General features: G+C 38.9%; 1 protein-coding gene across 1 annotated transcript in view; it reads right to left on the bottom strand.

Annotated features, from left to right (window-relative positions):
- Positions 1 to 3,295: 3,295 nt before the first annotated feature.
- Positions 3,296 to 17,453, bottom strand: part of PKHD1 (PKHD1 ciliary IPT domain containing fibrocystin/polyductin) — a 452,170-nt gene continuing 438,012 nt past the window's right edge. The window contains exons 65-66 of the mRNA XM_040249475.1: positions 16,440 to 16,562; positions 3,296 to 3,931 (exon numbers count right to left, since the gene is read on the bottom strand). Coding sequence (XP_040105409.1) covers positions 3,477 to 3,931; positions 16,440 to 16,562 — 578 coding nt within the window. The 3' untranslated portion in view covers positions 3,296 to 3,476. The remainder of the gene's footprint in view (positions 3,932 to 16,439; positions 16,563 to 17,453) is intronic.

Genomic DNA, 17,453 nt, shown 5'->3' with positions numbered 1-17,453 from the left:
TGGGCAAGTCTGCTTCAGAATACAACCTTGGTTAGATTGGCCAAGGCTTTCTCTCTGAGAGACACACGAGGCTCTGTCAGAGACTGGTACCTTTCCTGTGCACAATCCCCCAAACTCAAGAGATAATGAAAACTACTCCAGCTACCATCATTCCTCTCAGCTTTAACATCCATAAATATTTACAAATAATTTTGAACGGTCTAGAATTTTAGTTTGTTCAATATCTTGGGGGAAAGGAGTCCTTCAAACATAGAAAATCAGAAATGGGAGCAAGAAGTTCTTAGAAATTACACAGGAACAAGACATTTTAAATTACTTATTTGAAGAAAGGGTAAGTTTTGATACTGCTGGGAAACATTTACTGGGTCCCCTATGTTAATGGTCTGAGTAAGTTTGTGGTTGGCTTTATCTAATCAGCTCATCTTCAGACATAAATGAACCAAGAACTGCTCTCTTTGCCTCTAGCATTTACCCAATTCTCCCATTTTTGGAGGAGGAAAACAAAGACAGCCTTAACTATGGGTTGGGGATTCTGGCCAGACTCTGAAATCCCAAGACACATGCAAGAGCCCTCCATGTTACTCTGGATAATTCTGGTTGTTATTCAGGTCCAAAGAGTCCATTCTGGACTTGGGGATCCTAGATTTTGGTGGCATAGAGTTAATAGGGAAATTGGGAACTCTAGCTGTTCCCAAACAAGCATAGGATCAAACTTGCCTTCCAGAAAGATCAGGGTTTAGCACATGGGGGATGGAAAAGAAGACAGTAGAAATTGGGAGAAGGGTAAAGAAGGTGCAGAAATGACAGCTGGTAGCTGACTTTGGTGGAGAAGGCAATGGTAAACCACTCCAGTACTCTTGCCTGGAAAATCCCATGGACAGAGGAGCCTGGTAGGCTGCAGTCCATGGGGTCATTAAGAGTTGGACACGACTGAGCTACTTCACTTTCACTTTTCACTTTCATGCATTGGAAAAGGAAATGGCAACTCATTCCGGTGTTCTTGCCTGGAGAATCCCAGGGATGGCAAAGCCTGGTGGGCTGCCATCTATGGGGTCGCACAGAGTTAGACACGACTGAAGCGACTTAGCAGAAGCAGCACCAGCTGACTTTGGGGAAAGGTTAGATAGGAAAAGTCAAGTCGTGGGTGATTTCTAGATTTCTGGCCTGAATGAGGTCATGCCATGTATTGTGTGAGGGCAATGTAATACTGAAAGACAGAAGACATACTTTCTTGCTAATGCCTTCAAATAATGACTTTCTGCCATCATCTGAAGGATAAATCTAGTGGAAGCTCTCAGTAGGCAATTCGATAAACAGTACAGAGTTCAGGAAAGACACCTGGGTTGGAACTGGAGGTGGTGAAAGGGAGAGTGTACAGACAGACCCTTAGTAAGCAGTTTTTATATTTCTCAAAAGCCTTAACTACAAATGTGTTTGTACTAAAGAATCATAGCTCTCCGAGGACCCGGAGAATCTAGCATAATGTCCTGGGGAAGGCTGCCTACCTCCTTTCAGAGGCAGCTTTAAGGTCTGAGATGTCAGTAAGACATCTAAAGAATGGACACAGAAATTGAGAGCTTTCCCACCAGCTTGTGTAGAGTGAGACGTACTTTCTCACTGATGCTCTCAGACAATGACTTTCTGCCAGTAGTACCTCCTCTGGGGCTAATTCCAGGACATTATTATTTAAAATTCTGCCATAGAAGAGTGTTTTTCCTTCCTCTGTCCTAATGCAAACGTCAGACATCCCTTTCATTTTTCAGAGACTGGAAAATCCTGGTTTAGATAAAAGCTGAGAGTAAGTTCTTACTAGATGTTTTCTTTACCTTAGCTGTCTTGGCTTTACTCATTGGTGCAAAAGATCTTCCAGATACACAGTTGGGCTTGCTTAAAGTATTACTTAGTTTGGACATAAATGGGCCCTCTGCAAATGTGTGAATTGGGTGAAGCTTCCTTTCATATCCTTACTCAACTTATCAACATGGTTAACGCTCTGCTCTGGTTTCAATCTGAACCCTCAGCACAAAGCCTAGAGAGGCTGCACATGGTTCTCCCACACATTATCTTTCCCCAAAAGCAGTTCTCTAATATTTCTCTAATAATTAAGTTAGCTGATAATCCACTTGGTTACTTGGTCATCTCTGTTCTCCCAATAGTTTTCTTCCACTTTTTTGTGTGGCTCAGTTATTAAAAGAAAGAACTATTGAAAAAATTACTGGGCCCATGGACCATTTCCTTACCTAGACTTGCTATTCTTATATTCTTGTCTTTAACTAAAACATCAGCAAAGCCCAGGAGAATATAATTTCCAGGTGTCAATACTCACAAGGAGCAAAGATGATGTGTTTGCTCAACTATGGGCTCCTAATAATGACTGAATTTAAGTTGTGAAATAAAATCAGTTTGTGAAAAATCAGGCAAGTGCCTTATGGTTGGAAGGTAAGCTCTGATAGACCAGAGATCGGGGTCTTCTCTTGTCCTTCAAATATTCCCATAGGATAAAGAAATGTTTTACTCTAACACTGTAGAAACAGCTGTAGCCATCCAGACATTGTCATAATCCCTTCAATAAGAGAAGCCCAAAGCACTGCAGGTAATCATTCTAGAACAGAGGTCCCCAGACCTTTTGGTACCAGGGACCAATTTCATGGAAGAGCATTATATTTATTATGCACTTTATTTTTAATCTAATGCTGCCATTGATCTTACAGGAGGAGGCTGGAAACCCCTGTGGCCTGGAAGTCGGGGACTTTGTCCTAGAAGAAGCTTAATGCCACTCCCTACTGCAATAAATCAGCTTGCAGTGGGAAGCCTATCCCTTCTCCAGTGGATCTTCCCGAGCTAGGAATCGAATCGGGGTCTCCTGTGTTACAGGCATATTCTTTACCAACTGAGCTGTCAGGGAAGCCCTTGAATAAATCAGCATTATACCTTTATTAAAATTGTAAAATCAATAAGATAACCAGCTTAAGATAAAAACAAGTAAAACAATCAGTATTTGGGAACTTATTACTTGCCTAGCATTGGACTAAGATTCATGATTAATAAAAAAGGTATGTCAGATATTGTTTCAACCTACATCACGTATATGACTGTCTTCCATGTTAAAGTTGAAAAGGAAGAATTCAGAATCCATCTTCTCCCTTCTGGGCTTCCAAGATAGTACAGTGGTAAAGAATGTGCCTGCCAATGCAAGAGACACAGGAGACACAGGTTCGATCCCTGGGTTGGGAAAAGCCCTTGGAGAAGGAAATGGCAACGCACTCCAGTATTCTGGCCTAGAAAATCTCATGGACAGAGAAGCCTAGTGGGTCACAGTCCACAGGGTCACGAAGAGTTGGACACGACTGAGTACACACGTGCATATTCTCCCTTCTTAGTCCAAACTGGTCAGGCCTCATCTTCCCTGCTCATCATGATCCAGATAGATTTTGAACACTATAACTTGCAGCCCAAATGTCCTCACCACTCCTCAATCATAGCTGTTCCTGAACAGCCTCTGGATGTACTGAATGGAGGCAGAATCCCTCGGTGGCACCACAGGAGCCTGGCTTCTCCTGGGAAAGCCCTAGACTGATGTGCCCCTTGCCGAGCTGACTCTGGCCCTGCAAACGCTGCCTCTCTCGTCTGAGGTCTGGGCAGAGCAGCAGCAGCTGATCTTGGCCTGCCAGCTGGTATCTCAGCACCTGCTCCCGGGCCCCCTTCCAGCCCCCCCTGTCCTGCAGGTACCCCTGCTGAGCAGGAGCGCCTGGAGTGCAGGTGTTCCTCTGCGAGGTGACACTGGTAACACTGGGAGCAGGCGCAGCGGCCTCTTCTCGGCTGCCACCTTCCTCTCGGACCACACGGTGGCTCACCTTCCTTCTGGACACACCATTCAGGGACTGATGGGGGAGCTGGTTCAGCTTGGCCAGCATGACCTTCATCCTCAAATCTGTGAGAGACAAGAAGGAGGAGAAGAAACAGACTTAGTTCTCAATCAGCTGACTGCATGTTTTGCATATTTAACATTCCTGAAAAGATATCACCAAATAATTAAAGACTGAGTTATATCAACTTTCCAATTTCTAAATATCGTTGGGAGTACACACTTTTTCAAAAACCCCATGTCTCCCACACCCATCAATTAATTAACTGAAAATTAATATAAATTGTCTAATACAAATTTGATAATATCGCTTCCCAGAAAGAACTTTTACAATGTTCATAAGAAGTCAATCAGGATTTTTCATTGTAAGCATGGCAGCTTAAATATGAAAATTAGGCTAGAATCAGACCTTACTATGGAGGTTAACTCAGAACTGTATTAATAAACATAAAACCAGTCTTATTAATACTTTTGACTTTTATGCCAAATTCACAATTTGAATATATTTTATTTTATAAAAACAAACATATGCAGAGATAAATAAACAAGTATCTATAAGGGTGTGTATATATAATTACTCACCTATAAGAATCATCTTAAAACACACCCTAGGCCTGAAATATTTTTTTCCACCCTGTCTTTCAAAACCCTCTGCCTTCTTTTACTCACCTCCCCAAATTTCTCTTTCTTCAGAAAGTATTTCCTAACTCATGAATGTCTAATTCTCATAATTCATTGGGTATTGAGGGATGTATAAAGCCTAGTTTTATAAACAATAAAGTGCTATAGTTCAACTTTAAAACAACTTTATTAAATTATTTTTTTAATCAAATTAAAGGTAATTCAAGATTGTTAATGCCACTCATACATTTACATTCCAGTATGCATTCCTTGAAAGAAAGGCTAATAATCATTTAAAGTAACACTTTTATAGCAATTATATGCTGGGCACCAGGTTTTATATATATGTAAATATACATATACATAATTATGTATATATATATACTAAATTTAATCCTTACAACAACCTTCTGAAGTAAGTGTTATTACCATCTCCCTTTTAGAAGGGAGGCCATTGAGATACAAGGATTAAGTAACTTCTCAAGACCACAAATAACATAATAGCACATCTTTCTGTACAGAATTCAAGATCTATGACTCCAGAGTTGTAGTGAGAGAACCAAACAATGCTGTGCACAATTAAAGCTAGCAAAGGGGAGTTAAGAAGAATGCTTGGCTCAAATACATGCATCAGAGTGTAGCACACGTGGGAATGTCATCTTCCATGTGCCTTAGAGTAAAATAAAAGGTTGAGAACTACCCTAAACCCCTGAGAGGCAGTACTGTCACTGACATTTCCCATCCCCGATTTTCTAATTTCTCATCATCAAATGCATTAACATGAATTTTTATACATACATACTTTTATATACAAGGTAAATGCTAACTGATAAACCTGTGTATTATACCTCTCTCTCAGTTTACTGAGCCTGTCTTGGCTTATGTTAGGAGAGAATCAGCAAGTCTGTATCACAGTGTAAGAGACAATATTATAGTATAAATATAAATAACATAATATATATATATTTGTTTACTTTATTAATTTTATTTATATAAATATAAATAACATCATAATATAAATATGTTTAACATATATATAAACAAGGGCTTCCCTGTTGGCTCAGGTGGTAAAGAATTTGCCTGCAAGGCAGGAGACCTGGATTCGATCCCTGAGATGGGAAGATCCCCTGGAGAGGGAAACATATAATATACTGCTGATTTGGAACAGTAAAATAAGATAAAGTAATCATGTTGTTTATATTGTTTTGATGACGTGTCAGTTAATATTCTGTGAAACTCATGTTATCCACATCTTCTCTCCTCCTCTACAGTCATTTCTCCTAGCTTGTAACTGCTATGCTCCCCTAACTATGGGATAATTCTCTTGTTTAGAGCTTCCAGGTTATCCTAGTCTCCCTATGGGACTTCAAATCCTTCCAGAACTGTTCCTTGACAGCTCAGAGGCATTGATTTATGCCTCAATACTTGTTGACTGGAGTTTCTCATTTGACTTGTGCAACTGTTTCTATTATTGGTCACCTTTCCTTGTATGACAGTCTCCTCTTCTTCTTAGGACTTTGAGTTCCTTCAGGGAAGGAACTTTTTTGCCATCAACCTTGTCCCTCTATTAAGCCCAGCCCTATGCTGAGTCCTGAGTTTGGTGTCATCTCTATAATTACTGCTCCCACCAGGAGGAAAAGACATAGTTTATCAAGATCAGCAAATAACCAAAGAATGGGAATAATAAATTGTCAGGTAGAAGCAAACTTAAAAAAGGAAAATGGGCTTTGAATTTTTATCCCTTGGTAAAACCAATACCACTTCATGTAAGGGGAATCAAACACTGCAAGTCACCTATTTTCAATCCATTGAAGATATTGTTATCCTATTTTTGAGAGACCATCTTTGGAAATCTATTCCCCCTTGTTCTTTGAGTCTGCATCTATTCATGAAAGACTAACACGAGCGTAGCTTTCCTTTGCAAGCCCCCAAACATTTAAAAATCTCCCATGAATTATTTACATGGCAGCTCCAATCAGCAACATACCTGACAGACTCCCCAGCCGAAATGAAAGTGCGCTGTGTAAAGGTGTCGAGGGAGGCTGGCCGCCTCCCACTGTGAGGTTATAGACAGAACTAAGTCAGCACACATTATATGTCAGCGCCAACATCAGAAAGAATCCGATCCTTTGATCTTGGACCTCCACAGGAAGCTTAGATCTCAGACAAATTAGATAAAAAATGAATTTATAGCAGATATGTGTCCTAAGGCATTCAGCTGAATGTTTGGGTCTTAGGGAAGGAAGAATAGTGAGTATCAAAACATTTGCAACAGCAAGCTTCCTTTCCACCTCCACCTTGTTGGTGAATCCCCATTAAAATGGAACGATAGGATTTCACATTTCCCCTCTATGTCTCTTAGAGTCCTGTTGGTGGGTTTGATCAAGTTTCAGGGAGACTATGGGAACATATATCCTTACTCTATGAAAAAGAGGAAGGTTTGGTGGTTTGGGGTCCATGCAAGTTCATCCACAGTTGGCTGTAATTTTTCTTAGGTATCCTTAACCTCTTTTGGCTTCTAGAACTTTCTTGGGCAACCACTATCCTGAGCCTATGATTTTAAAGATTTGTGTGAGTAGTAGTTGTTAGCTTCTTCTTCTTCTTCTTCTTTTTTTTTGCTTGCTTTTTGATCATTCACCAGTTTGCTATATTTTTTAAGATTCCACATATAAGTGATATCCAACAGTAATTGTCTTCCTCTGTTTGACTTCACTCACCAGTCTCTTTTGCAATGGGGAAATTAACAATGAATATCCCCTCCCTCCACACCACTCCCTCTCTTTACTTTTATAGCCTAGTCTCCATGTGCTGCATTTACTGTAGGATGACTTGGATTCATTATGAAAGACCCAATATAAGCTCCTTTATCTTGAAGCCTAAATAGGATCTAAAGCAGAAAGACGGACATTGGATCAACCAACATAAAGAATAGACTCCACTTTGGCTTCTCATTTGTCAATAAGGGGAACAGTCCTGCCCACATATTGAAGAAGACATACACAATAATTAATAAATAACATTAACTTATTAATTGGAAAGAATTACTATTAATGACAAATATAAGTACTGGGCTTCCCTGGTGGCTCAGCGATAAAGAATTCACCTACCAATGCAGGAGACCAGGGTTCAGTTCCTGGGTCGGGAAGATCCCCTGGAGAAGGAAATGGCAACCCACTCCAGTATTCTTATTTGGGAAATTCCATATACGGAGGAGCCTGGAATCAAACACAACTTAATTCCCCTGGAGAAGGAAATGGCAACCCATTCCAGTATTCTTATCTGGGAAATTCCATTTACGGAGGAGCAAGGAATCAAACACAACTTAATGACTGAGCACGCATACATTATAAATACTATCATCTACATTTTTTCTACATTATTTGTTCTTTTAAATGAAAAATTATTATCTATTTTTAATAGGAAATGAATGATGAATAAAGAAGTACAGAAATTTTTTAAAGGTAAAGAAAAAGTGCCTTTCATTCCATATTATACCATAAGTGATCTCCACTTTATTATTCCTGTAATACTCTAGCAATGGTTATGTTTTAGTAAACCTAATTTAACTCATTAATCTATTCAAAGTTTACTTTGGTAATTTTTTGAAGTATGAATCTAGATTACTAAATGTTCTAAGAAGTCAAATTTATAGCCCCATTAATAGATGAAAGCTTCTGTTTTCCTTTATCTTTATTTTTTTTCTTAGTTTTTTTGTTGTTTTTCTTTTTCTTTTTTTTCCCTTTATCTTTATTATCTTCATCATAACTTACATTTCTATACCTAATATCTATATCTATACCTAATTGAGATTATTTCTCCTAATACTCATATATTCTTGTATCAGTATCATACTGTCTGAAGAACAGTGACATAAGTATTGTGTCTCTGGTTGAGCTACCTTTGCCCATTGCCAAAATTTTCATTTCCTATAAAAAATTATTTTCTATCATTGATCTATAGTTTCTGAAGAATTTTAGAATCATCTTATACTGTTCTATTCCATAGAAAATAATTGAAATGGTGTTAAACATTGAGCCACCAGGGATTCCTAAACCAAAGTTAATTTAGAAATAAATATGGTCTTTGCAATATTAATTAATCTAATTAGAAACACGCTGTAATTCCCTATGTATTTGTCCTTAAACTCTTCAATGAAATACAGTTTATTTCTTATGTAAATCCCATATATCTCTTGTTTTTTGCCAAGACAGCATATTCTTTGGTCACTATTATATATTTATCTTTCTTAACTGTATACCCCTGGTTTATACAATATGATTTTTCCTTAGACTGACATTATATTTGACTAATTTATTCAAACTATTAATAAATATAGTAGTTAATGGTTGAATCTTTAAGTTATCATTAAACAATCTTCTGCAAATCATATGTATTTTCTCCAAAATTATCCTCTAAATTTTGTTTTAAATTTGACTGTTTCTTCCCATTGAAAATATATATGTTATAAAATTTTGGTAAGAATGACTTCTGTACTTTATCATCACTTAAGTAGAAATTCTTCTAATATTCCATTGTTTTTTTTTTTAATTTTTTAAATTAATTTATTTATTTTTAATTTTTACTTTACAATTCTGTATTGGTTTTGGCATAGATTGACATGAATCCACCACAGGTGTACATTTGAAGATGATACTGGATCTTGGTTGCAAATAGCATTGGAACTCCCCATCTTATTTACCAGGCAGGCTTTTATTCCTGGTAATTTTTAAAAAGTTTTCTTTAAGGAATAAGTGATAGATTATGTTTTTTCAATTAGGAGATGTTCATATCTTTTTATTATATGGTATGGACAAGCTATTTATTAATAACTTCCAAATATAGTTTGGCTTTCTTGGGAACTTAGGGCAATTTCTGGTCCTGAACTGTTTTGCTCTTCTCTGCTTCCAAATGTCTTGAGGTCAGGAGCCCCCTCCTCTCCTCTCCCTGCTATTTCTATAGATTTGTACTTAAAAAAAGTAAACTGACAGTCTTTTTATTTTACATTCACAAAACACACCATATACAGTCAGTAAGATTCAAATGTGGTAGAGATCAGAAATCTATACAGTTAATGTTTGCAGTTGCACTTGTATGGTGTGGAGCTCCTTTTCACTTGTCAGTTTTCCTTCGACACTGGGGACATGGATTTCACATACACAAGCACACAAGTGATTAGAGGCCACAGATCAGGGTACTATTTGGAGAAGGCAGCACTAAGGTCTCCAGCAATAACTCTACCACAAAGACAGAGGGAGTCATCAGGAACACAGGGAGAGGGAACTCAGGTGGCCGGCAGACAGCATCACCTAGAAGGAAGGCATCACATTTGGCCCACTGCTAAGACCCCAAAAGGCAAAATGCAAAAAGGCAAAATGGTTGTCTGACTAGGCCTTACAAATAGCTGAAGAAAGAAGAGAGGCTAAAAGCAAAAGAGAAAAGGAAAGATATATCCATTTGAAGGCAGAGTTCCAAAGTGTAGCAAGGAGAGATAAGAAAGCCTTCCTCAGTGATCAATGCAAAGAAGTAGAGGAAAACAGTAGAATGGGAAAGACCAGAGATCTCTTCAAGAATATTAGAGATACCAAGGGAATATTTCATGCAAAGATGGGCTCAATAAAGGACAGAAATGGTATGGCCCTGACAGAAGCAGAAGATATTAAGAAGAGGTGGCAAGAATACACAGAAGAACTGTACAAAAAAGATCTTCATGACCCAGATAATCATGATGATCTGATCACTCACCTAGAGCCAGACATCCTGGAATGTGAGGTCAACTGGGCTTTAGGAAGCATCACTATGAACAAAGCTAGTGGAGGTGATGGAATTCCAGTTGAGCTATTTCAAATCCTGAGACATGATGCTGTGAAAGTGTTGCACTCAATATACCAGCAAATTTGGAAAACTCAGCAGTGGCCACAGGACTGCAAAAGGTCAGTTTTCATTCCAATCCCAAAGAAAGGCAATGCCAAAGAATGCTCAAACTACCACACATTTGCACTCATCTCACACGCTAGCAAAGTAATGCTCAAAATTCTCCAATCCAGGCTTCAGCAATACATGAACCATGAACTTCCAAATGTTCAAGCTGGATTTAGAAAAGGCAGAGGAACCAGAGATCAAATTGCCAACATCCATTGGATCATAGAAAAAGAAAGAGAGTTCCAGAAAAAACATCTACTTTTGCTTTATTGACTATGCCAAAGCCTTTGACTGTGTGGATCACAATAAGCTGTGGAAAATTCTGAAAGAGATGGGAATACCAGGCCACCTGACCTGCCTTGAGAAATCTGTATGCAGGTCAAGAAGCACCAGTTAGAACTGGACATGGAACAACAGACTGGTTCCAAATTGGGAAAGGAGTACTTCAAGGCTGTATATTGTCACCCTGCTTATTTAACTTATATGCAGAGTACATCATGCAAAATGCCAGACTGGATGAAGCACAAACTGCAGTCAAGATTGCTGGGAGAAATAACCTCAGATATGTAGATGACACCATCCTTATGGCAAAAAGCGATGAAGAATTAAAGAGCCTCTCGATGAAAGTGAAAGAAGAGAGTGTTAAAGTTGGCTTAAAACTCAACATCTAGAAAACTAAGATCATGGCATCCAGTCCCATTACTTCATGGCAAATAGATGAGGAAACAATGTAAACAGTGAGAGATTTTTTTTTAGAGGGCCCCAAAATCACTACAGATGGTGACTGCATCCATGAAATTAAAACGGATGTTGGATGTGGCTTACTCTTTGGGAGAAAAGCTATGACCAATCTAGACAGCTTATTAAAAAGCAGAGACATTACTTTGCCATCAAAGTTCCATCTAGTCAAAGCTATGGTTTATCCAGTAGTCACGTATAGATGTGAGAGTTGGACTATAAAGGAAGTTGAGCACCAAAGAATTGATGCTTTTGAACTGTGATGTTGGAGAAGACTCTTGAGAGTCCCTTGGACTGCAAGGAGATCAAACCAGTCAATTCTTAAGCAAATCAGTCCTGAATATTCATTGGAAGGACTGATACTGAAGCTGAAACTCCAATACTTTGGCCACTTGATGCGAAGAAATGACTCTTTTGAAAAGGTCCTGATGCTGGGAAAGACTGAAGGCGGGAGGAGAAGGGGACGCAGAGGTTTAGTTGGTTGGATAGCATCACCAACTCAATGGACATGGGTTTGAGTAAGCTCCAGGAGTTAGTGATGGACAGGGAAGTCTGGCATGCTGCAGTCCATGGGGTCGCAAAGAGCTGGACATGACTGAGCGACTGAACTGAACTGAAGACCCCAAAAGATGTCCAGCCATTATCCTGTTGTTAATCTTATGAACCAGAATAAAATTTCTCCATCTTTTTTAGAGGAGACGAGAGGCCTTATTTTTGTCAACTGTTGTAGGAATTGCTGGAATCCAGGGGTCTCTGAAAACGGGAGGGGGGATGGAGATGGACCGATTCTACCTCTGCTTTCACCATTCACTTAATGGTTCAGTTCAGTTTATTCACTTAACAACAGTCATCAATGGTCTCCTGTTATAATGCTCTCTGGCATTAGAAAAGATACAGACCTAATAGGGAGGCATCTGGACAAGATGAACACAAATAATTATATTACATATAAAAGGTGTTAAGTGAATAAAAGGGAAGTGTCACAAAAGTTGAGAAAAGGGGACTATTCCTTCTAGATAGCTCAATTTTATTTTATTTTTACTTTACAATATTATATTGGTTTTGCCATACACTGACATGAATCCACCACGGGTGTACATGTGTTCCCCATTCTGAACTCCTTCTCCCACCTTCCTCCCCATACCATTCCTCTGGGTCATCCCAGTGCACCAGCCCCAAGCATCCTGTCTCATGCATCGAACCTGGACTAGCGATTTGTTTCACATATGATAATATACATGTTTCAATGCTATTCTCCCAAATCATCCCACCCTCTCCCTCTCCCACAGAGTCCAAAAGACTGTTCTATACATCTGTGTCTCTTTTGCTGTCTCGCATACAGAGTTATTATTACCATCTTTCTAAATTCCATATATATGTGTTAGTATACTGTATTGGTGGTTTTCTTTCTGGCTTACTTCACTCTGTATAATAGGCTCCAGTTTCATCCACCTCATTAGAACTGATTCAAATGTATTCTTTTTAATGGCTGAGTAACATTCCATTGTGTATATGTACCACAGCTTTCTTATCCATTCATCTGCTGATGGACATCTAGGTTGCTTCCATGTCCTGGCTATTATAAACAGTGCTGCGATGAACATTGGAGTACACGAGTCTCTTTCAATTCTGGCTTCCTCGGTGTGTATGCCCAGCAGTGGGACTGCTGGATCATAAGGCAGTTCTATTTCCAGTTTTTTTAAGGAATCTCCACACTGTTCTCCACAGTGGCTGTACTAGTTTGCATTCCCACCAACAGTGTAAGAGGGTTCCTTTTCTCCACACCCTCTCCAGCATTTATTGTTTGTAGACTTTTGGATCGCAACCATTCTGACTAGTGTGAAATGGCACCTCATTGTGGTTTTGATTTGCATTCCTCTGATAATGAGTGATGTTGAGCATCTTTTCGTGTGTTTGTTAGCCATCCGTATGTCTTCTTTGGAGAAATGTCCTTAGTTCTTTGGCCCATTTTTTTATTGGATCATTTATTTTTCTGGAATTAAGCTGCAGGAGTTGCTTGTATATGTCTGAGATTATGGTTATGTGCGAGAAGTGTGTCTTGAAACCAAGATTCTTAAGTTAGGTACAGAGAACAGTGTCCTAGAGAGAAAAGAGAGGGAACAGAGGATGGGTATCTGTAGGGAGTTTGTTAACTGAGACTGAACTGAAGATGCAGCTGGGAAATGGAGTAGGTAGAGGGAACGGGGATGTAAACCAAGACACTGCAGAGGTGGAATCAATAAAACTAGCAAGCCACAAGGCAAGGTTGTAATGGAAGGCCAAGGGTTAAGGAGAACTCTGAGGTGTCTAGCCTGGGACATTTTGGGGGCTATTCACCAAACTAGGGGAACAAGGAAACAACTGCAAAAGAATGGTACAAAACTGAGTTTCCACAGAGCATAGCAGGACTCCTCGGTTCTTCTGTGGACCCCAAGTGTGTGCAAATCCTACAATTAAGCCTTCAGCAAATGGGATTTGAAGCAGTGTGACATGATTGAGGAACTGGAGAGACTAAACATGTAACTTAGGATAATCAAAGTCTTTCTCTCCTTTAGCATTATGGTGATTGCTTTACACTTTTTTATCACCTGGAATTTTTCATTTTCCCCAAAATATTATTCTCGTGTCCCCATCATATTAGAAAGCCATAAAGAATTGATGGCCAAGTATCACTTCTTTGTAACTTTGCAGAGAGAGGACCTTAAAAGGTATTTTAAAAAATCAAGAAACAAATACATACTTATTTCATCTGTATTGGAAGATGAGATTTAAGCTCATTCATTTTTAACAGGTGATGACAAGCAATCCTATTGGAAGAAACAGTGCAGGTGAGTGTGTGTGAAGGTGTTAGACCAGTCCCAGGAAGAGTGAGTTGGTGGAGGTGAGTGTGAGGAGCAAGCGGGTGGAATCCAGAGTAAGACTGGACAGACAAGGTAGAGTCAGGTCTTGGAGAGCTTTGGATAAGCTAATAATAACAAGACCAATAATAAATAACACACACAGCATACACATTGTGCCAGAAATCTCTCCATGCTTATAGTGATATTCACTCACTCAATCAGCATAACAACATTTGAGTACGGGTGATATTATTAGGACAGTTCTCGTGGTGAGGAAATCAAAGTGCACAGAGAGGACAGTTGACCCTCTTGAGGCCATGAAGTAAAGTCAACAAGGGCATCAGATTAAACCCAGTCATGCTGATGCCCAAGTTTTATGCTCTTAATTGTCAACTTCTCCTGCCTTTCCAACTGAGGTTGGTAATTCATTAAATCTTGTGAACAGCTGAATGACAAAAGTAGATGTGAATTTTAAAAACTGGCTCAGATGCTCCCTATGTCAAAGGCCCTGGTAAAACTAAAATTCAAGGGATAGATACATGCTTTACTGCCTTCCCTGCTGCATACATACAATTTTTGGTAAAAGCTATAACATGACAAATTGACAGTGTATATCTACTGTACAGCAGAAATGCTCGATTCTATCAGCTAAATATTTGATGGTGATGCTTGGTGTTTGCAAAATGCTTATGAGAGAGACAGGCCAATCACTTGATCGGCAAATGCCACCAGTTTAAAAACACAGAAGGAAAAGGAAATTAGAGTGTCATGGTAATAATAAAATAAAACCAAATTTATTTAAAGCTAGCAGTAATTAGGTATTTATAGCTGGTAATAGTTTCCAAAGAAAGGCAGGAGATGTCTCATTACTTCCTTTGGAAACAATGCTCTTAAGATGTGGACAAATCTTAGAAGATAAGAAAACAAATCCATTTTGATCCCCAGGGGAGCATTTGGAACACATATCTTTCTATTTTGAACTTGGATGTCCTAATAAAATGGCCTCTTTCGTTCTCCCATCTCTTCAATCTAAACTCATCCATAGGAGCCCTATCCCTTGTTTCATTCCTGATAATTTATTAATAAGCCACCACATAAAATATGTCCCTTAATAAAACATCCAAGCATTGTGGACTGCGTAATGTAGTTAATTTAAGCTGGGAAACTGAGATTCATGTAGATGGTCATATTAGATTAGGGGAAAGATAAGCATCACTCCTGCTGTTTGCTGGAGAATGCAGCTGAATATGCCATTCTTCACAGAGCTGGGTTCTGAGGACCACTTTCAAACACCTGTCCTGAATTTGCATGCCATGATATGGACAAGCTTCTGGAAACCAAAATCAAAGTAGTCTTAGATGGAATCTAGGAAGAGTTCCTGTCCCCTTCTCTCAAACTCCATCCTTCACACTCCCACCCACTCATATTTCCTACTACTTTCTGATGCAGGTCCAGGAACTGGATGGAAAATGGAAGGCTAATTTCATAGGAAACTTAAAAAAAAACAAACCCTCATTCCCTCTGTAGGGGAAAAAAATGCAAATGGGCAAGCAAACCGATATACAGATACACACACAGTCACTGGAGTTCATTAAACTCATTAGAGGCAGAATGACGTCAGACTGCTATGGTTTGGTTAAACATCCACTCAAAACCAGTGAGATTTGGATTCCTTTTCAAGCAGAAAATATCACGATAATTAGTTATTACTTAGAAAACAAGCAATATTTTTCTCTTTAGAGCATGTTTCAAAATTCATATCTGTGGAAGTTATTGAATATTTTTCATACACCATATTCATACTTGGCAAATCTATCTTGTGTTCTGCCCATTGTCTTTGTAATTTCTGTGTCCTCAAAAACACAGAACATTGGTCTGAAACAAATGCTTATCTTTTCTCTGCTTGGCAGCAATTCTAATGGCTATTTAACAATATAACAAGCAAAAATCATCTGGCATCATGCACAATGTAGGCAAATAATACCTTTCACAAAAAGTACGACTAAGCAGCAAAGCAGAGCTTAACAAAGCTGACATTTCTTGAGGGTTCCATATTCCATCTAATTTGCATAGTTGGTATTGGGCAACTCCAGGCTCTTCGTTCCAGATTCAATTATGTTGCCAAACTGGCAGCTTTGCAATAGCTGAGGGAAAGATTATATGCCTATACTCTGGTTTTCCTTTTCTTCATGTAATGAATTCAAATGTTAAACCAATAATCTTCTAGTAAGAAAAAACATATATGAATGTCAACTCGAATCATTGGTTAATAGGTGAATCAGCTGGACTTGTATGTTCTTTTGCTGGGGTATAATTTCCTTAAGAAGAAATAAAAAAAGGTAAAGAAGGGTCTATAAACTAAATTGATTCAGAAACTGAGAGCCAGCAGGAGGCTACAGTTCATACACCATGGGTCTGTTTCTCTTTGTGGGAATCAACCTATTGTTTAAGCTTACCTTCTGCCATCCTGGTGACTTCTTTTTCAGTCTCTATTTGTGACCCTTGGTGTTTGGGTGAGACATGGCTGTGATTCCTTTGATCATTAGTCTGAGTTTCAGAAATCTCTTCGTTTTTTATTTCTAAATTAATGAAAAAAAAAAGTGTTTTTTTTTTTAAGAATAAAATGACATGTTTATTGCAAATGAGCCTCAAGTGTTAGGATATTTCTCTTGTCCACGGCCCCCAAATCATTGTGATAAATGTGCAGCAAAATGCACCCAATATCCCAGAGCTTAAGGAATACTAAAATAAAATCCCATATACTGACCACTACCATGGAGGTATAAAACTGCTCTCCAACATGGTGGCCACTACATGTGGTGGCTGAATATGTGAAATGTGTCTGTAAACATAAAATACACACTTGATTTTTCAAAAATGCAAGATACCTAATATTTTTATATTCATTACATGTTGAAATATTATTTTGATATTTTAAGTTTGTTGTTCAGTAGCATTGCTAAGGCGTGTCTGACTCTTTGAGAACCCATGGACTGCAGCATGCCAGGCTTCCCTGTCCTTTACCATCTCCCAGAGTTTTCTCATACTCATGTCCATTGAGTCCATGATGCCATCCAACCATCTGTCGCCCGCTTCTCCTGCCTTTAATCTTTCCCAGCATCAGGGTCTTTTCCAATGAGTCGGCTCTTCACATCAGGCGGCCAAAGTATTGGAGCTTCAGCTCCAGCTAATTTTAGGTTAAATGGCTACTAGAAAATGACACTATCTGCCTCGTCATATAACCATGAACATGGTTTATGTTACCTTTCAGAGTGGCTATAGAGTGTTCCTAGTGCAGTAAGTACACATGAACCTTCAAGTTGCAAACTTTCACAGGTTCGAACATGTGTTTGAGTGTCTAATCATGTAAGTTAGTTCACATGTCTGGCACACATTGTCACATTACTGCATCCTCTCCAAGTGGTTGTGCTCTTGTGTGCTTTCCTGTCCAGTACTGTATAGAGTACAGT

The sequence above is a fragment of the Oryx dammah genome, unplaced genomic scaffold (genome assembly GCF_014754425.2).
Source record: "Oryx dammah isolate SB20612 unplaced genomic scaffold, SCBI_Odam_1.1 HiC_scaffold_11, whole genome shotgun sequence".
In the NCBI taxonomy this organism is placed as follows: Eukaryota; Metazoa; Chordata; class Mammalia; order Artiodactyla; family Bovidae; genus Oryx; species Oryx dammah.
This window is presented reverse-complemented; position numbering and strand designations above follow the sequence as displayed.